Raw genomic sequence first — 22,181 nt, 5'->3', positions numbered from 1 at the left:
AAAAATAACTTGTATTTTTGAACAAAATACTTGGACAAGGATATTGTTTTATCCTGTAGGATTTCATTAATGTAATCTAAATGTACTCTTAAGGTCATTTCAATGCTTAAAATAGAAATATGCTGGTAGCCACTTGAGTCCAAGCATAGCTTCATTTTTCAGCGAGTGGAAAGGCTCTAAGACTAATGATAAAATTTTTTTGCAGCTGAGAGCAGAAAATGTAAGAAGGTGAAATTTGATTTTTTTCTTACTATTTTTCAGTAAATGAAAACAAACACCAGAATTTATTCACAAGTTGCACAAAAATGTATTTATTGGATCATTACAATACCTGTAGCATTACAATGCTCTGTAGATTTTCTTGCTGTATTTTATGTCCTTTCTCCCACAATCTACCATTTAGTTCATTTCTTCTACTTTCTCCACCTTCTGACAACACTTTCTTTCTCAACCTTCTTAAAATTTTTTTTCTAGCTTCTGATTTGTCATTAGCCGAACCCACCTCTCTAAGTCCCAAATTACTTGTTGAAAAAACAAGAATTGAACATTTAGTCTAAATCTTTCCAGAAAGCTTATTCCCACACAGTGATACAGCACGCCAGGCAGTGCTGCTGCAAGAGAAATTAGGTAGCTGTTACCCTGTCTTTTTTATAAATTTGCTCAGTCACTAGCTTTCCTTTTTTTTTTTTTTTTAAACAAAAAATAGCTATACATGCTTTTTTATGCTATATATGATGTATACTCCCTTTACTACATTCTATTTCTGTAAGTAAAATTTTATTTATGCTCTCTTCAACAATTTGCCATCATTTAAGCTTTGAAGATATATATTTGAAGATTTATTCTACTTCTATTTGTCTGATAGAAGAGGTATCTTTTAGGTTACTGTTTCCCCCCCCTTGACAGGTGGTTGTTTTAACACATTGTATTAACAGTTTATTGTTACTGGACATCATGTTATATGAACTTAATAGTAATGAATCTCTTCTGAGAAGTAAAAAAAGTTTTGTTTCATCTGAAAATTAATTACTTCAGTGTCTTCTTTTAAGTTTGAAGTAGAGATTATGCATCCTCTTCCTATTACTCAGCTTATATTACATTTTTATTGCTACAGACAAATGTAAGAGAAATTAAATTCTTTCTGTGTGATTTGCACTTGACAAAGTTATTTTGGCAAAATTCTTAAATGCAAGTATTTTACTAGGGTGCTATTCACAAGTAGCAGACAATTTGGCTTGTTTTAGATTAATATTTCTGTGATGAAAATTTTTACATATCTCCAAAACTCAATAGTTGCAAACTTTGTAGACAAACCAGTAAAAATAGAAAAGGAAGGAAAAATAGGGCATAACATTTTGATTACACACATATTATGGTGTCCCAAAACTTTTAGATTTAAACCAATCTTTTTTACAATTTCTGACAACTTGCAAGTAAAATAAAATGAAACATTAAGATCTTTTCTTTTTTTCCCTCTCTGCTAAATGGCTTTCATTGTAAAAGTGAAACATAAACAAAGCCTGTCTGTTCCCCTTAGCTGTATGGCAGGAAACATTCCAGGCTCAGACTTGTAGCTTGATAGGCAACACTTTTGCTCATTCTGCAGTCATTCATATTGAAATTAAGTGAAGATTTTGCACCACATAATGCTGTATTACAGAAGGAAACTTATTTCAGATGGAGAGTAGTCTAAAAAGGGAAACTGCAATCTACACAAAGAGATATTGCAACAACCCCCTATATTTAATGTATATACTAGTTCAGATTCTTCTGAAAGCCTCAGTTTCTAGATATTCTTTTATAGTCTCATGCCCCACAAATGTCAAGGTACAATACAACTTTCATATTGCATTCTAAAATCAGAATGCTATGATAGATTTCATTTCAACTGAAACTAAAATTTTAATTACATATAGAATTAAAATCAATGTCTCTACAGTTAACATAATAACCCAGATCAAGTTACACATGATAATAATGAATTAAAAAAAATCCCAAAATTGTTTCACTGAGATCACAAGTTCATTTTATTCATAACTGATTCAGGAACTGTTGTCTGTATTATACAGTTTCTGGATAATGATTTTCTTCTCAGAAATAATGCTGCAGTGCTCCTGTCAAAGGTTCCACAGTTACTATTTTTTTCTGTGCCTTTTGCAGTTCTATAACATAACCACTGAGTTCAGGTGGACTATGCAGATATTTTGCTATGGATATATATTAAAGTTGACACATACGGAATCAATCAGTCTTGCTGTTTATGTATAGGTCTGTTTTAGAGATATAAGCAGCAGTTCAGTAACAAGTTTTTACATGTTGAGAAGATACTGAGAAAAGGATTCAGTCTATGGAAAGGTAACTATAGTTATAATTTGATAAGAAAAACAACCCAGGCATACACATATTTAAAATGCAGAACTCTTTTTCAATGTCTGTGCTAACTGAAGGAGGCAAGCTGATTCATTTTGTCTTACTTTTGCCTGGTAGAGAGAAAGAAAATAGGCAAGCCATGACAGTAGTAGCCATACCTAAACATCTGGTCTCCATTCCTCTCCAGAGTCCAGAAGACAGACATTCCCTCACCGCAGAGCCAACTAGCATGTATCCTGAGTCACAAGTAAATATAGCTGTAGATCCATATGTGATTTGAGTTCCAATCTTATTCCCATTTGGAGGTGTAGGAAGTTCTCCACATGAAATAACTTTATGGTAAAATCAAAACAAAACAGAAATGTACAGCTGAGTATCACAAACAAACATACAATACTACTTATCAACCAGTCAACCACACCAATAAATTTCACAGCTTGAAGTATTTTGCTGTGTAGAAAAAAAAAGAATAAAACCTGCATACAAAGACTATTACTTCCCCAGAAATAATACTTATTAGAAGGGGGAACGGGATGGGATGGGACACATACACACCGACCAATTAAAATTCTCTGTAAAGCTACAAACCTCCACCATTCAGAACATTATTATTTGCTATTTAATTACTTTGGTTTTATCAATGACTTTTCCTTTAATATTGGAATATCACAATTGTTGCTATTTAAAAATATATCTTTATATTTCTTTAGGAAGATGTCATGTTTATTTTCTAGTTCATAGTTAAATGCTTGCCCCAGTATACACACAATATGTTGTTATAATGAGTGAATGATGTATGTGGAATTCCTTGCTATTCATTTGCAATTCCACGCAACTTTTCATTCAAAATAACATTTTTTCTTTCATAACCTTCTTTTAAGAATTATTTAAAAGGACTTTACTATTAGTAAATAAGAGGGTGGCTTATCAAAATGTGAAAGAAGCTAGTGCACTTTATGCAAAAAAAAAAGTGATTGGTAATATTGTAAATAAAACTTTCCAAAACATAGTGAAAAAAGTTTGTCTTTTAAAGAAAAAAGGGTTACGAATATATATAGTATGCAAAATATCTCTATATATAGAGATGCAGACATATACACAATGTTTAATAATAGCAGAGGTGAAATATTGCAATTAAATTTTGAAAATCCTCTAAATTATATATTAATTTCCAGTACGTTATAAAGAATTCAAAATTAAGATTATTAAGAATATTATTATTAAGAAATTAAAATTAATTTTCAATATAATTACTCTGTCTTCAGAATTGCATTTTTCTAGACTACACAGCATCCCTGACCTAGAAAAATATATAGGAAAATGTTCTTTATTACTTAGTTGTACCTTCATGGATTTAGGGACCTTTAAAATCCAGAAGCATGCTTACTGGTATTTCCTTGTCACTAAAACTAATGGATTGTATTTGTAAATAGCAGCCTGTAGGATAGCCAGGAATTGCAGCCAGGAACATTTTTTATTATTAACTGATTCCAATATTTAACTAGTTAATTTCTAATTCAGCCAAATAAAACATTTCTATCTGAAACCTGTACAGCAGATGCAGATACAGCATGTACTCACTTTGGCAGTAAGGCCGCTCATTTCTCCAACTCCAGGTACCATTAGCAAGACACTCGATAGATGCTGGTCCCAAACCATAATACCCTGGATCACAGCTGAAAACTACTTTTGTTTTATACTCATAATGTGAACCATTCACTATTCTCCATCTTCCATGTTCCAGTGTGAAAGAATTGATGCTCGGACATGTAACAACTTCCAAAATAACAAAAACACACAGTTATTTGTGGCTTAGTACAGGCAAATGAGGAAAATCTGTACCATTATTAATTCAGAAATGTATTTTAAACACAGTGACATAATATTTGAAGAGTAAGGCTTTATTTGAAATTGCCTGGTTAGCAGGTACAACTTCTATCATTTAATTAATAATGATCAATGGCCCAGACAGAGAAGTGATTGTGTATGCAGAGCTAGGCAACTGGTGTAGAGAGAGAATCTATACCACGGTTGAATTCACTGTAGATTGATAGTAATGGAACTCCTGTGACACTTTACATCAAACATCAGAATCTTTACTAAAATGTTAGCTGAATTTCAATATAGGAATTATTTTTCTACCAATGTAAATTCTATGAGATCTTAAAGACTTATTTGGAGAGTCTGCACATTGGTGACAGGTAAAATAATGTCCATATCCAAGGTGGTTTTTCAGCAGCTACACATTTTTATCTGATGTCTTAATTTTATGTGTTCTTCCTCTAAAAAACTTATGTTCCACAACTCTAACAGAAAAAGGTTAACAAGGATTGTAATATTTTCCATAATCAAAAGGCACAGAGGAAAATCTTTGATGGATACTACTTTCTCTGTCTCCATTTGGATTGGTTCTTTAGATAGAGGAAGAGGCATGAGGCAATACAATTTACAAGAACAAGAAAAAGAAACAAAAGGAAAAATGGAAAATCCTTGAAAATTATTCTAGGGTATGTTTTCCTTCCTTTCCAAAATTCATTGGGTGAGATAATCCAAATCTTAATGTGCATCAGACACTCTGACTTTTTTTATCAGTCTTACAATCACCTGGGTTTTCCTACCCCATTAATAACTGATGGTATCCACTTCTCTTTGGGACTGAACATGCACTTTCTCTTTAGTGATGTTCCCCCAGGTTTAGATCGTGTAGGATTACAGTGATGGGCTGAATATAAACAATATGAAGCAGGTTCAAACAAATATCCCAAAGTACTAAAGACTTTGCAATTCTGGATAGTAAATAGGGTTTGTTAACAGTATATGAACTGTGCAGCTGTCACTGATGAGATGGCTTTTCCATAAACCTCTGCAGCCATTAATTTTGCTACAGCTGTAAATAAATTATCAGAGTGAATGTATTCTATGTGTAATATATTTCTTCTGCTCTCACAGAATGTTTCAACATATATCTCAGGTAGACACATTTCAAATAGGTGTTTTGCAATAATCTAATACCAGATATTATTCATAAATTAAAGTAAACCGAAGGTGAAAGTTTAAGTAATGTGAAGAGTTGTGCCTTGCATAAAACCCCAAAATGTACAGCCAGGTTCTTACTCACTGTGGGGTTTTTACATGTTACTTACCTACACAGCGAGGTGTTTTATTGTGATTGCTCCAGGTACCATCCGGCTGGCAGACTGCAGTAGTAAGTTCCTTGGCTGATAGTCTATATCCATCATTGCAAAAATAAGTAACGCGGGTGCCAACTAAATAATCTGTAGTTAATATCCCACCATTTAATGGAGCTTTAGGAATGCCACAAGATATTGCTGAGTAAAGAGAAAGACATAGTTACTTTGTATCTTCTTCACTATAAGCTTCCACTCATCTCAGAGGGTTTAAGCATTGAAACAACAATCTTAATTTGATAAAAAATTACTTTTTAACACAATAATGTTTGTTTCAGTGTACAAAAAAAAAAAAAAAAATCCCTTAAAATTTTAGGAAATTAAACCTCAGAAAGTTTTTGTCTTTCAGTAGAGGAAGTTAAAAATAGTGCAGCTATCCAAATGCAGAAGACAATCAAAGAGGGAGTAAAGAATATCTGGGGAAAATATGATCAACGTGGTTGAATGAGTAAAACACCAGTCTAAGATATCAGGAATCTAGTTTGTACTTCAGGTTTCTTCCATCAGATACACTCTGTGACCTCTGGCAAAGCACTAAAATTAACTTTCAACAGTCTAGTTTTCCTCCTGCAAAGCAGAAATAAAATATCCTTTTAAAAATATTGAACCATAGAATCATTTAGATTGGAAGTGACATTAAAGACCATTTAGTTCCAACCCACCAGCCAAGGGCAGGGACACCTTCGACTAGAACAGGCTGCACAAAGCCCCATCCATCCTGGTCTTCAACACTTCCAGGGATCAGGTACCCACAACTTCCCTGGGAAATCTGTTCCAGTCTCTCACCACTGTCATGGTGAAAAATTTCTTCCTTGTATCTAATCTAAATCTACCTTCCTTCAGTTTAAAGCCATTCCCCCTTGTCCTATCACTACAGGCCCTTGTAAAAAGTCCACCTCCAGATTTATTATAGGCCCCCTTGAGGTACTAAAAGGCCAATGTAAGGTCTCCCCAAAACCCTCTCTTCTCCAGGCTGAACAACCCCAACTCTTTCAGCCTGTCTTTCTAGGAGAGGTACTCCAGCCTTCTGATAATCTTCATGACCCTCCTCTGGACTCACTCCAACAGGTCCATGTCTTTCTTATGTTGCAGGTCCCAGAGCTGAACATAGTACTCCAGGTGGGATCTCACAAGAACAGAGTAGAGGGCCTCCTTCAGCCTGTTGGCCATACTTCTTTTGATGCAGCCCAGAACATGGTTGGCTTTCTGGGCTAAAAGCACACATTGCCAGCTCATGTTGAACTTGTCATCCACCAGCACCCACAAGTCCTTTTCCTCAGGGTTGCTCTCAGTTCATTCCCTACCCAGCCTGTATTGATACTGTGGGTTGCTGTGACACAGGTGCAGGACCTTGCACTTGGACTTGTTGAATTTCATGTTTGCATGGGTCCACTCTCAAGCCTGTCAAGGTCCCTCTGAATGGCATCCCTTCCCTCCAGTGTGTTGACCATACCACTCAGCTTGGTGTCACTGCAGACTTGCTGAGGGTGCACTCATTCCCACTGTCCATGTTGCCAACAAAGATGTTGAACAGTGCCAGTCCCAATACCAACCCCTGAGGAATGCCACTTGCTACTGGTCTCCGCTTGGACATCAAGTCATTGACTACAACTCATTGAGTGCAACCATCCAGCCAACTCCTTATCCACTGAGTGGTTTATCCATCAAATCTATGTCTCTCCAGTTTAGAGGCAAGGATGTCATGTGTGTAAAATACTTTGCACAAGTCCTGGTAGATGATGCCCGTTGCTCCTCCCTCATCCACAAATACTAACACTGTTGTAGAAGGCCACCAAATCTGTCATGCGTAATTTGCTTTTAGGGACGCCATATTGGCTGTCACCAATCACCTCCTTATTTTCCATATGAATTAGAATATTTTCCAGGAGGATCTGATCCATGATCTCGCCGGGCACAGAGGTGAGACTGACTGGCCTGTAGTTCCCCACACATTCCTTTTTTCCCCTTTTAAAAATGGCAGTTATGATTCCTCTTTGCCTGTCAGTAGAACTTCACCAGACTGTCACAACTTCTCAAATATGACGGAAAGTGGATTAGCAAACTCATCTACCAGTTCCCTCAGGACCCGTGGATATATCTCATCAGGTCCTGTGGACTTGTGCATCTTCAGGTTCCTTAAATGGTCTCAAACCTATCTTACCCTACAGTGGGTGGTCCTTCATTCTCCCAGTCTCTACCTTTGCCTTCTGTGACTTGGGCGGTGTGGCTGGAGTACTCGTCAGTGTAGACTGAGGCAAAAAAGTCATTGAGTACCTCAGGCTTCTCCATGTCCCTGGTAACCAAGTCTCCCGTTTCCTTCCAAAGAGGGCCCACATTTTCCCTAGTCTTCCTTTTATCACAAACATAAGTCTAGAAGCTTTTCTTGTTGCCTTGACATCTCTGGCCATATTTAATTCTATCAGGACTTTGGTATTCCTAACCTGATCCCTGGCTGCTTGGCCGCCCAGGCTTTCCACCCTTGCAGGCTTCCTTTTAGTGTTTGCGTTTATCCAGTAGCTCCTTGTTCATCCATTCAGGCTTTTTTTTGCCTAACTTCCTCTTTGTTGGAACACATCACTCCTGAGCTTGGAGGAGGTGATCCTGGAATATTAAGCAGCTTTCTCAGTCCCCTCTTCCCTGCAGGCCTTTATCCCATGGTGCTCTAACAAGCAGATCCCTGAAGAGGTCAAAGTCTGCTCTCTGAAGGCCAGGGTAGTGATCTTGCTGTGTACCCTCATCACTGCCCTAAGTATACTGAACTCCACCATTTTGTGGTCACTGCAGCCAAGGCTGCCCTTGAGCTTCACATTCCCCAGCAGCCTCTCCTTGTTGGTGAGATCAAGGTCTAGCATGGCACCTCTCTTTGTTGGCGCCTCTAACACTTGGAGAAAGAAGTTGGAAATTGGCAAACGAAAGTGTAAGCCACTTTTTTTTTTTTTTTTTTTAATTATTCAGCAGAAAGAAAAGATGTGGCTTTAAATAATGCTCTGTCTGTTTTGGGAATAAAATCAAAACTAAGCCTTTTCCACATTTTAACACCACACTTATAATGCAGGTCAGATTGTAAAAAAAAGAAAAAAAAAAGGCTTAGACACTTAACACTTACTTTACTTTGAAGTGGAATCTTAAGCCCTAAGAAACCATTTTCCTGCCCACACAAATATGAAAACTTAAGCCTCTCAGACTATGTATAAATACTTGATAAAACCCAGTAATCTATTTTTGCCCCTATTTTGAGCTTATCTGATATAAGACAGATCTACTTCATAAGCAATATAACAACAGTGTGGCACTGTAGCAAAGCTAATAATCACAGCTGAAGCACAAGGTAAAGCACTAATGGCATCACAGCTTGCAGAACAGAGGAGATAGGATCGATGTTAAAATATGCTTGAATTGCCATAAAAATACATGTAAATTTTTTAAAAAGGAACACACTACTGAAAAGATCACAGAAAGCTATTATTAATTTGTGCTTCACCTCAACTGGGCAACTATAAAAATATTTATCTTATGGTTATCACATTGTCTACTGGCAGCTAGAGAGAAACACATGTTTAGAAGAAAATAAGAAAACTGATTAGGAGACAGTGAAGGCCTCAAGAGAGTCATTGAATTCCATTTTCCAGAGAGTATGAGGACATTATCCCAGAGGTTACATGACAAGTTAATTAAACGAGAAGTTCTATCTTCCACTTCATACTAAACATCTGACAAAGCTGTATTATTTCACCTGATACCACTGAAGAAAGAAACAGTCTCCATGACACTAAAATGAAAACATATGACCAAGTTGGTGCTTATTACATCAATTTCCTCAGTAGCATGGGTTGTAGTAGCTAACATCAGCTAGACCTATTTGTGGGAGGGGGATAACTAAAAGTTGGTATAACCAAGGCATAATCACATAACACTGTTTATCGACTAACTGGCCAAACTAACTTTTTCCTTCAAAAGCACATGTTAATGATAAAAAGAAGTTTTAGACAACAATGGGAGTTTCCAGAACTAAATCCACTGCCAGATACATCAGGGCCAGCATTCAGCGGGGTGTAAAAACTAATATCCACCTGCAGAAGACTTGTAACATGTTAACAGCTGTCACACCAACAAATGCTACAGCAATATCTGTTCACATACTGCAAATTCTGTCTTTTAGCAATTAGCAAAATATATATCAAATATTTTATAGATATAAGCTGAAATGTTTTATATCTACCACTGAGATTTATTACTCCAGTATTAAAAACTATCCATTAGTGATTTGATACATTTTGAGTCATATTATCCATGTTAACAGAACAAATCTTATTGCACAAGAAAAATATATCCTTCTCTTAACCATATATTTTTAAGAAAAAAGTTTCATCCCAAGATACCAAATGCTTGATAACAGACATATATAAACAGCAGTGTGGTGGGTTGACCTTGGCTGGACACCAGGTGCCACCAAACTACTCTATCACTCCCCTCCTCAGCAGGACAGGGTGGGAGAAAATGAGGTGGAAAAACTCCCACTTGTGGGTCAAGATAAAGGCAGCTTAATGAAGCAATAGCAAAAGTCACACAAACAGAAGTGAAAGAAAACAAAAGATGTTATTCTCTACTTTCCATCAGCAGGTGATGTTTGGCCACTTCCTGGGAAGCAGGGCTTCAGTATGTGTAGCGATGCTCCAGAAGACAAACACAAATAATGAATGCCTCCCCTTCCTCCTTCTTTCTCTTAGTTTTTCTGTCTGAGCAGACGTCATATGTTATGTAATATCCCCTTGGTCACCTTGGGTCAGCTGTCCTGGCTATGTCCCCTCCCAAGATCTTGCCCATGCCCAGCCTACTGGTGAAAGGGTGGGAGGCAAGTTGGAGAGAAAGCTTCAAAGCCATGCAAGCACTGCTCAGCAGTAGCCACACCACTGGTGTGTTACCACCAATACAATATCTAGCTACCAATACAAAGCACAGCACTATGAGGGCTGCTATGGGGCTCAGCCAGACCCAATACACAGAACTCCCAAGGAATAAATGACATTTTTAGTTTACAGTAGTTATGAGTTGAATTTTGCATATGTGGAAACTTGCACAGCAATTCAGCTTTTAGTTAAGGGACAAAATGTGAAAAGATCAAGACAAGTTATTGCCACATCTAATAACTTAACAGGAAAACATGACAAATATGGAACACCCAAAGCCCAGAAGACAGGTCTGTTGCAGAAATTTTGGTTATTATATATCAGCTTCAGCAGCACTGCAAATCAACATCACAATTATAAATGCAACTGAACATTACAATCCATTCTTTGTTCACAAACATCAGAACACAGCCTTTGGAAGGCCTTTATTAGTTCTCAAGGACCACCAGTAAATTCTAAAGACTTATCTGAAACTTCAGAAATTATTATTACACCAGGATGTATTCTTCTGGATATAGTGTTATGTTTTAAACTTCACTTACTTAACATCTCTACCTAGAAATCCTGTAGAAGCATTTGCCTGTAATTCATATATGATATTATAGAACATTAATATTGATGAGGCCTGTGTGAGATATTTATTTCCAAGAGAAATATTCCATAATTAAAACCAATCAAGTAATTCTAGGATAAGTATTAAAATGTGAAAAATAACTGGGAGAAAACCAAATTCTTAAAGCACTTTGAATCTTCTGAGATATACGATCAGTTGTAAACATCCAACAATTTCTATGAATTCATGTTAATTCTTGTATTCAGATATCTCATTGTAAACCTATTCATTCATTCAAAATTTACCATAATCAGACCTCATAATTTAATTAACCATGGGAATCCTTTATTGACCTGTGATGAGAGGCTTAATATCATGAAAACTGAGAATGATACATGGGTGACAACACTTTCACGTTATGATTTCTTTAAAACATCCCCATATAAACAGAATTGTTAATATCTAAAATTTAGAACAGTAGAAGTTTGTAATTAATTTTTATTATTGTAACCATTATACTAATAGAATATTAGATTTTGAAGCTGTTTCCTTTTACTTCTTTTCATGTCAGAGGAAGGGTGTTTTTGCTGAAACTTTGAAACAAATTTCAGGTAATCGCTGAAGTCTGGCTTGAGGCATTTCTTTTTTATTCCTAACTACTACATTGAGTCTCTTCTACTGAGATATGTTTAGTTCTATAAATAATGTAAAAGAGCTTTTACCCAAGGTTAAAGCATGTATTTGGATTTTTCAGATTCTGTCAGTCCATTAGTGCAAGTGATTTGAAGAATGGCTGGTATTACCTATTTAGAGTTTGAGAGATCAAGATTTCTATTCATATAGGTATAAGAATGAGAATGTTTAAAAGTGCTCTAACATTAGGCATAAACTTGGAAAAAAAAAAGCTGCAGTGGAAAAGGCTACTGTCATTCGTTAGTTACAAGAGAGGATTCAGAAGTGATACAGATACAAAATGAAAAATGCAAAGAAAAAGCATTAGTTTAAATACAGTCATGAAACATTCTGCTGGCAGTAGAAAATGATTGCCAGGAAATGGACTTAATATTGCTAAAAAAAGACCCAAACCACTAGCTCTGCTGATTGTAGAGGTATCATTAAAGAATCCATAAATTTTAAGGCCTTAGATTTCTCATTTCCTGTAGGATGATGCCAGTATCTACTACTGTGATTTAACTGGTAATATTCATTTAGGAGACAGAAAACAAATAGATTAAAATAAGATGTAATATTTTTACAGAAAATGCAATTTTGTTTTCCTTAACTTACAGTGCTATTAAAACCCAGAAAAAAAGCCTAATGCTTTTTTTTTTTTTTCTTTTTTTTTCTCTCTGTATTAAATGGTCATCTGTGGTAATCCTACCTTCAGATGTGTGAAAAAACTGATTAAAATGGCTATGCTAGTTATGGTATGAATGACAGAGAATGTGAAGTAAAAAGCAAGATTGTGATGTCATCTGATATCACCTGGCAAAATAGTTGGTAAATTCTGACTGACAATCTTAATAGCTGTTAAAACAATGCTCGCCCTCTATATAATGAAGTTTAAAAAACACTAGCTCATACTTAGGAGTTAGAACTACTTTGTGGCGAAGCTGTACTGCCTAGTAGCAGGGGGAATGGCAAAGCCCTCATGTCTTGTAAATATCGTCTATGAAAGAACATGAGGGATATTTACTGATGGTGTTCGCAACCTTTTGATACAAGAGACCTTATCATAAATCTTCTGTATCATTTGGGTATAGGGGATAATTTTCACCTCAAAAAACAAGAGGAAGCTTAGATGTGTGACTGATGTATGGAAACAGCTTATCCCTCTGTGGTTCTGCAATAATAATGTGTCTTTAGGTTGAACCTGAGGAGTTTGCTATTTTAAGTTGCAGCTACATATCATGGCCACAAACCAATTTCCACACACAAGGCCTTGCTGGAAGAATTTAACAAAGTTCATATCATGTATCAAAGCTAGCCCTCATTAAATGCATAATTATAAATAAATATTATTCAATTAATAAATACAATACATAATTTTCAATATGCTAACAGTTGGCACCAACAGTCTTTGTACTTGTTCAGACACCGTGACATTACTAGGCACTTAACTCCACTTGTTCCCAAAGTATTGTCTGAGTATTGCATCTATTTCCATTACTGAGCTCAGTATGTTGAGAATAATCATCTGCTATTTGAATTTGATGTTATTTTTTACTTTTTTTTTTTTTCATTCCACATTGTTTGATACACTTAATTAACAGTCTCATCAAGTTCTACAAATAACTGTCATGAAAACATTTCTTAGATAACTGCTGAGGAAAAAAACCTAAGAATTATATGTAGCAAATGCACTGCCTGTATTTTCTTTTTGGAGAACTTTCAGGTTTTTGAATTACAGGTACACTTCTTATATATTGAGAGAAATTTTTCAAAAAGCTTTGAAAATGAGATTGTTTCACCTTTGACAAAGGTTAGGTTGTTTTGCTTTAGAAACATATAGTTTACAGACTCTTTGTCAAAAAAAAAAAACAAAAACCTAATGGAAAATTAAAATGAAACATTCCTATAGCATTTATCTCCACCAGTCAACAGGAACAAAATGTACACATTTTGAATAAACACATTTGCAAATATTCATGAAAGAAATTTGTTCCAATAGCTCACTGAATAGTGACATAGGTAAGTTATCAGAACAATAACATTCTTTTCAGGAAAAGAATTAAAGTACAGTTGTGATGGGTATTAAATATTTATTTCATTCTCCTTATTAACTGGACTATGTTTTGCTTCTATAAGGCAGAAGAAACTAAATATACAGTTAACCTCAGAAATTCTCTTTTAAATTTCAATTTAAACCAGGAAAGATTAGAATGGCATCACAGGCAATGCTTTTTTGGTCCAGTTTCCTGTTTTTGGAAATGTAGCAAGTTTCAGGTCTTTCTATTTTTATACAGTTCTTGGATCATCACAGATGTATTTTACTAAATATTCAGTTTTAAATTAACATTTTAATAAAAAAATAGTATTTTAAATTTGTGTGTTTTTTTTTTCTCTCAAAGTGATGTAGATTCTTTTTAGTATTTGCCAGTCTTAGCAAGTTCTGTTGAAATACTGTTTCTTGAAAACACTTCTTTTTTTTTTAAGTTTATATGGACAAAAAATGTATTTAAGTCAGAAAACTGATGGCTTACCTTAGAAAAGGAAAAAGAAAGTTTTTTAGGGTGTATTATTTTATAATGAAAGAATTTACCTTGACAAGCTGGGACTGGAACATCCCATGAGTAATAACCATATGGAGACTTCCTGCATACAGCAGTACTTTTTCCAATGAGCCGAAAACCTCGATCGCAAGCCCAGCGAACCATACTGTTGAGCTGTCCACCTGTCTGACTGACAATGAAACCATGTGGAGGAGACTCTGGAGTACTACAGTAGAGAGCTTTAAACATAAATATTGAATAAATAAAAGATGCATTTAGAATCCAGATGACAATTCCTGACAAATTCGTATTGAATTCATTGGACATCTGATAACAAGCTGAGAAAATGTCACTAAAAGTTGTATTTTGCGTTGTGACCATGCATTTATGTATGAAGCAATTTCACTAAGTATAAAGGTGAAAGACTAAGGCTTTATAAGGGCTTCAGGCTTTAGTAGCCTCAAAGGAAATACAGTGATAGCTCACATATAATTTTTTTTTTCATCTTTCATCTTTTTTAAACCAAGTAAGCTACGGAATTTTAGTTCATGATGAAATTTATTGAAATTTTATAAATTTCAATAGTGTGGGGGTTTTTTGTTTGTTTGTTTGGGGTTTTTTTTAGAAGAAAACATCAAGGGCATACTGCACGCAATTCTTTTCAAATAAGCTTTTTCTTCTCGTCTAAGTAAGCTATTTCTTTCAAGTTCTGTGATTCAGTGAGCTGCAGTGAACTAGAAAATCTAGAATAGATTTTAATCATATTTATGAGTGTCACCATAAATCCATGGCAAAAACACTGAATCTGCTTTTTTTTTTAATTATTTTTTTTTTATTCAAAACACAGGAAGTTCTACAGAAGTCTTCCCTAGATACTATGAAAAAAAACCAAACCAAGCAGAAATCTTTATGAGAGAGAAAAGATCTTTAAGCAATAAAGTTCTTATCTGAAAGGATATATGTACTTTATGTCTCTGACATTAAAGACTGCTTACTTATTATATTGTCACCATGCTTATATTTCTTTAAACTCCCTTGTTCATTAAGTTCATGAGTACTAAGTCACTCAGTTTGGGTACCTTGTGAAAGCAGTGGACCGGAAGGGACTTACAACTTGGTAGCCAGTTTAAGATGAATGTTGTTTGTTTAAAAATTTAATTTGGTCTCTGATCATTTTGGTTCAAGGACAAGCCAAGACTGATTAGCCATGATGACCATTTCCCCATTTTGTAGGGAAGAAAATTAAGTTGGAAGTTTGTTTCCAAGTGCTTCCTTCATGCTTTGAAGAAATGTTGACAACTATTGGTATCAGTTTTCTCAGGCAGATAGAGAAGTGCTGCTTCACTTGCCCTTTAAGCCATTCCATGTCCCATGATTTAATTCAGGTCAATGATTTTCTCAGGCAAAGGTTTCCTCTGATCAGGATGGAGTCAAGTGGCTGTTTGTTAACTCTTTAAAGAGTAAGCAAGCAGTAGAATGAGAAGTATTGCCATTTCCTTCAGAGCACATACTATGAAAATATTTTCTTCCTTACAGTAAATTGCTCCTGCCTTGTACTCTTGGAAGAAACAGAAATGCTCTACTTCTTTGGTGTATAATAAAATTTACTGATATGTTCTAAGTGATATAAATCACTAGTAGATATTTCCTGTCTACCTTTCAATAGTTCTCTCACTGCCAGTAGGGAAACAGTTTTAAGATTTTTTTTTTTTTTTTAACAGATCCAACAGGTACTACAGGCAATGAAAAGAGGTACCGTATAACATTTTGCATCTAGGCAACAGTGAATTTTATCTAGCTATACAACATTTCACCTCTGAGAAATCTGTCCGTTCCTAAAGGGAAAAATGACATTTTTACTGTTTACAGACTGCTGTGAGCCTAACTTTTTCTGCAAAAGTGAAGTAGACAGAAGTTGTGTGAGGAAAAAAGAAAAAAAACACAATAGAAATAGTTTTATATTTATTCTATATTGCTTTCTCTGCTTTGTAAGGTGAAACTGGTTTATGCCAATAACTTCTCTAGTATCTACAGATACGATCCCCAGTACTTTTCATTCTGTGGATTTCATGTCCTTGGTCATAATAAAAAATCAAATATAGATTTTGTTGAATTGCTGTAAATTGCAACACATCTACTTTAGCTTGATTAATGAATATTTTTATCCTGTAAAAATTGATATTATATAATAATTTGATACAAGAAATCATATAAAAATCAATCTTTTTCAACTATCATCTTAACACACTATTCACAAACATGTTCATTTGAATTAATAACAACACAATGTTGGCTTTTCTCACATACTAATTGATCTCTTCTAATAATGTTCGGAAAAATTGTAAGACCTGAAAGGACTGAACTCTTTGAGTCTCAACAGAAGCAGCAAACAGTATCATGCTTCTGTTGAACCTCAAAGAGTTCAGGACTTCAGGGTCTCACACTTTTGCACCTTATAGGTGCTCATTCCTGCCTTGTTGCCATCTCTTCCTCTGTCCCATCAAAAGTGTTAATAATGAATTGCCTAAAGATCAAATACGAAGAACGGAGGCACATGAGTGCAAATGAATGATGGGAGGGAGAAGGGGGAAGCTACTTATTTTACCTTTAGTACTGTCATATGCCATCTTACAGTCCTGTGAAACATTTGCTTAAATCTCCACAGAACATGTTTCATATATCCTACTTAGGGTATGTGTTTGTTTTATTTCTTCACCAGATCAGTATCATCAGGATCATATATAAAACAGATTGGATTTCCTGTCAGCCTGGGCAATTAATATTACAAAATATAGCTTACATTACTCATTTCACATAAATATGTTCCACATTGAAACTTTATACACATTAAAGAAAGCTGGATATACATACCTATATACCTTATCCTGAAACCTTTTTTATTGGTGCCATGATCTGCTGACCACCGGAGAAATACTTCATGGCCATTGCTGGTTATATTTAGAGAAGATGAATAATCCCCACTGAGAGAAATGAGCAATGGGCTATGACTATTTGGTCCTTGACACAAGGAAGAAATAAAGAAAAAATAAAAAAAGGAGTTACAAAGTTTTTTAAAAAACATACAATAAATTGTATGCATACGATTAATATACATAGAAAACATCCTATATACATATACATAGAAAGAAAATGATAAATTAATCTGAATTAAAAATGGAAGTTGACATTACGTGTTATACAATAGAATACATATTTGTTCAGAAACAAAATTATTTCTAAAAATAATTAGTAGTACAATTTTGAAACAGTAATCCAACAGTCCCTTTTAGCACAACAAATCCAAATAATTGCTTATTTAAGATTTTTTTTTTATACTTACAAATTATGGTATTCATAAAAAATAGTGATTACATAGATGCAATGTAAAAATACATATACAGAGAAAAAGTATCATCCAAAGTTGTGTATCCTATAGTTACCATCAAACACCTCAAGTATATCAAATTCCTTTTCTGTCTGGAAGAATTCAAAGAACATGCTGATATTATAACCCTTTTCCACAGTAATGGTCCATGCACACATCTGAAGATTTGGGTAGCTGTCAGGATATCCAGGGCTCAGTATTACTCCTGTTGAATCCAGACGCATTTCATTGGCTGGACAAAGCACTGTGAAAGAGAAAGATTGGTAAAAAAATCTAAAGCCCTCTCTTTCTGTTTCATGTGATTGGCAAGATTTTCCTGAGTTTAAAAGATCTGCATTACTAAATTCATTTCCATAAAAACAGAAAGACTGACAACATTTCAGAAACAAAGTCGGTTAGTAGAAAAAACCTAAAGTAATGTTTGTCTTGAAAATAAGCCTTGCAACCCTTAGAAGCTACCGATTCATAACATTTTTATTCTTTTATTCTACAGAAGACAAGATATTCTTGTAGGCTGTGCTTAAGTACTAAATTGTTGGATTGTTCAAAAAGTGAACCACAGACTCTGCCCCCTTCCCCTCCCCTCCCCCCCCCCCCCCCCCTCTGATTACTGTTACTGACAGCAACAATTACAGGTTAAATCTCGCACTGAAAGCAAACTTGCAGACTCTGTGATTTTTGATTGTCAGATTCTAAGTAAAGAGTAACCAATCCCTCCCTGTATAAAGCAGCACCTAAATTTTGAGATCCTCATTCAAGCTCCAAGAATGTTGATGTACCTACACACAATGTCAGCACTATTCAGACATGATGCCTTCAGTCTAGGAAATAAAAGACATACTTCAGACTGACACTTTGTTGCTCAATAGGACTCAGTAGGACTGATTAGACAAGATGACTCGTGCTATCCAGCTACCTAGTTTTAAGATTTATAGAAACTTCAGAAAAGACTAGGTTACTGTCTTTACATGCAATAAAAAAACACTTGAAAGTCTATTTTTCCTTCACCACACCTAACAGAGTCCTATTTCTTTCCATCTTTTACCAAAAGAGACAGTAAAGAAGAGTTCTTAAAATCAAAGCCTATGACTAGCAGTCAAGACGGTGTCATAAATCCCAAATGAGCTAGAGAATCTCAGGCTGACTCTGGGCAACATATATAATTGTTCTTCCTATTAAAACCAGGTACAATATAGGTACAATATTTCACAATATGACAAAAACACTCTGAGGAAATAAAGTTCAAGTTAGGAGGAAAAAAAGCCAGGTGATTTCTGCCCTGATTAGAAGTGAAAAAACCCCACCCAAATATCACCCTCATAGATAAATATCCATAGATAAATTAATAGATAAATATTCCTCCTCCCTCAGTTCTTTGGCAAACATAAAAGATGTATAACTCTGTCATATAACTTATGTGCATATTGAATATATATCTACAAACCACTTCTTTTTTTCATAAATCTGTGTTAATAATTTGGTTATACGTTCACATTTCTAGTGAACTCCCAAGTTTAGACAACTGGGTACTTTCCTTCTTCTAAGACAGAGTATTTCCTTGATGAGAGATAAAGTCAGCTGAAGAAGAAATTATAAAAATCTGAAGTTCTTAATTTCTCACGTCTTTTCCCAAAATTTAACTCCAGGAAATAAGAAAAGGAATATGCTTTACCCTTTTATCTAAAACATTGCTGGGAGAGGCTAGACCCCACAATGTGAGAGTGCTTCCTGCAGGTTTAAAAGGAGACACCTGCTCCATCCCCTGCTTACTTCTTCAGCAGGTATTGCCTACCATGCCTTCACCTTACTCTAAATAATTATTTTTTTCTTATTTCCCACATCATATTCTGAAGTTACTCAGCTTCCTCTTACAGCTGTGCTGGAAAATACATAGCAGCTCTGGCTATTTTTAATTGTCACAGCTTCAGGAGCGATAGAGGACGCTAGCAGGATAAATGCTGCTTTGTAAATCATTTATCACCACTATTTGAGGCAGCTGCTGAAATTGAGCAACATGGTGTTAAATAATATGATGAAAAGGCTTGATTTTGAATTTATGTGGATTCAATAAGTCTACATAGAATAACAATCTCATTAAATAAAAATATCTGATATTACCATGTTATTGGAACTTTTTTAAAGATTTGTTTTTGCCTCATGATACATGAACAAGTGTCTACAGTTGAAACCCAAAGACTACTAAACAGGAGCCTTAAAATTTGTTTTTCATATTCACAACTAACACTTACATGAAAGTGAGTTAGTATTGACCCATTACCAGTTCCACAGGAAAATAACAGGACCTTAGATCTCTCGAGAACACTGAAAATAATATTGGCTTATTAAATATAAAAATCAGATTTTTATGGGGAAAAAGTCATTGAACTGTAAAGAAAGATACAGAACACAGAAAATCAGAGAGAAAAGGAATAATTATCTTCACAAACAAAACTCATAAGAATCATAGAATGGTTTGGGTTGGAAGGGTCTTTTGAAGATAATCTTATCCAACCCACTGCCGTGGTCAGGGAGATCTTTCACTGGATTAGATTGCTCAAAGACCCTTCCAACCTGACCTTGAAAAAAAGAAAGGAATCTGTTCATATATTTTAAAACATTCATATCTCACTTTCAAAATTATCATCTAATTGCTAAATACTTAAAAGTTGTTTCTCATGTCTTCTTTTTGTCTTAATTAATCAAGAAGAGATTGCATATAACACCTCCACTCCACATGAGAAACCTCTGGCTAAAATCTGGCTGTCAAACTACAGTGCTAGGCCAGTTGTAATACAGTTTTTACCCCAAGCAAACAAAAGAAGCAATCCTCTCAGCTTTATACATACATACATATACATAAACACCAACAGAGAGGTGTGGCAGGAAGGCAGGAAGAGCACCATAGTCATCTGGCTGCACTAGTTTGTTTACAGCTAGTTTTGCTGTCTGCATAGGATGCTGCTTTGCAAACTATCCTCAATTTCAGGATCTTCAGATAAACACCCCTACAGAATTTTACAGAGCGCTTAAAGACCTCCTTCTGTCCAATGTATTCCCTTGGGAGTCGAGTAGCTAAGTTTTCTTACGAATCTGAGTTAATGCAGCTGAGATGTAGCTGAGAGTCACCCTTCAAAAATTTTCTCAGGGTCCCCTAATTATTGTGCAAAATACAGTTTGAATCTTCTTACTCTGAAGCTTTTATTTTATCATGTATACATATACATATCGTGTATGTATAGAAGCTAATTCCAAGGAAAATTAAGGGCAAAGCTACATGCTGTGTATGAGAAATACTGTATTTTAACAAAAGATGATGATAGGCATTGGCATAAGCTTGTGGAATTTAGTGATTATTTTCTGATCTAAACAAGGAAATCTTCAGGAATTTTAAGAAATGCTCATCCAACTGATACACATCAGAGAAAGAAAATAGAAAAAAAGGCAATGTAGTTTTACATAGTACTAAATGTGGTGTAAACAAACCTGTAACAATTACAATCACCAAATAAAATTCCAGAAATATTTTGCTTCAGTATTTTCTCCTAGGGATACCTCATTATTGATTACTATATCGTTACTGCAACACATTAGGTTCACTAAAATATTATCATTTAAATTCTGTTAAGCAGTACTCTTCACATTCAATAAACAAATTAATGTTAAATGTGAGTATAAATCTATTTCAGGTTAAAAATTTAAGAACAATTCAACCAAAATTCCTTAGCACTGGCTAAAGTGTCTAACATGTGCACAAGGTTAAGGTCAGAGAAGTTAACATTATGAGGTCTAACAGTAAACATATGCTTTGCTGGTAACAAGAATGAGTAAAGTAATACAGATATGAACCGACAGAAGAGCTGGGTTTATTCCTTGAGAGTGTCTCATATAATGTGTTATAGCCTGCACAATTAAAGTATGGTAGCTTATACATAAACAAATGTAGTATACTAAAATCATGGAAAACATAAATTTTATGCATAAAATTTGCTGCCTCTAAACTTCACAAATCTCTCTGTTGGTCTGGTTTTTAATAGTGAAATTTAGTTTACACATTGCTATCTTCAAACTTATACATTATATGAATAAACCAAGAGAAAAATTATGTTACTGCTTATTCTAGGTGGCCAGTTTGAATGGTCATTTTAAACGTTTTAACTAATTCCTTTGATTATTTTATTTTGTTTTGTTTTTTAATTTCTGAGCCTAATTCTGAAGATTATGTTAACTTTCTTCAGATTTAGACTGAAATAATAAGAACACTGCTTTAATATTTAGTATTTAATCCAATATTTAGCATTTATATGTGACAGAAAAAAAGATTAACTATAGTAACTGAAGTCATCATTCCTGAGTTTTTGTCTTGGGACTTGCAATGAATACAAATAGGCTTTCAGCAACACGTGCTGAGAGAATGCATCAGGATCAGCACATAGGTCTCTGTTTGTCCCATCTATTATTACACCATTTTAACATTTAAAACAGTGCCTGGAGGTTGCTATGGTTTTCACACATTAAATGCTATAAGCCTGCTAAGTTAGGATTTTAATTTAAATTAAGGTGTTGGAA

At 34.8% G+C, this 22,181-nt stretch overlaps 1 protein-coding gene across 3 annotated transcripts in view; it reads right to left on the bottom strand.

Moving 5' to 3' along the window:
• Window positions 1-22,181, bottom strand: part of CSMD3 (CUB and Sushi multiple domains 3) — a 725,150-nt gene that overhangs the window by 70,984 nt on the left and 631,985 nt on the right. For 2 of the 3 annotated variants that reach the window (XM_056333378.1, XM_056333380.1), the window contains 6 exons: window positions 17,671-17,859; window positions 17,102-17,248; window positions 14,281-14,469; window positions 5,514-5,699; window positions 3,952-4,146; window positions 2,529-2,702 (listed from right to left, as the gene is read on the bottom strand). In XM_056333378.1, the coding sequence (XP_056189353.1) occupies window positions 2,529-2,702; window positions 3,952-4,146; window positions 5,514-5,699; window positions 14,281-14,469; window positions 17,102-17,248; window positions 17,671-17,859 (1,080 nt within the window). The remainder of the gene's footprint in view (window positions 1-2,528; window positions 2,703-3,951; window positions 4,147-5,513; window positions 5,700-14,280; window positions 14,470-17,101; window positions 17,249-17,670; window positions 17,860-22,181) is intronic. The other variant, XM_056333379.1, reaches the window with a different exon arrangement.

The sequence above is a fragment of the Falco biarmicus genome, chromosome 3 (assembly GCF_023638135.1).
Source record: "Falco biarmicus isolate bFalBia1 chromosome 3, bFalBia1.pri, whole genome shotgun sequence".
NCBI classification, from domain to species: Eukaryota; Metazoa; Chordata; class Aves; order Falconiformes; family Falconidae; genus Falco; species Falco biarmicus.
Note: the sequence above shows the minus strand (reverse complement) of the source record. Positions and strands in the feature narration are given on the sequence as shown.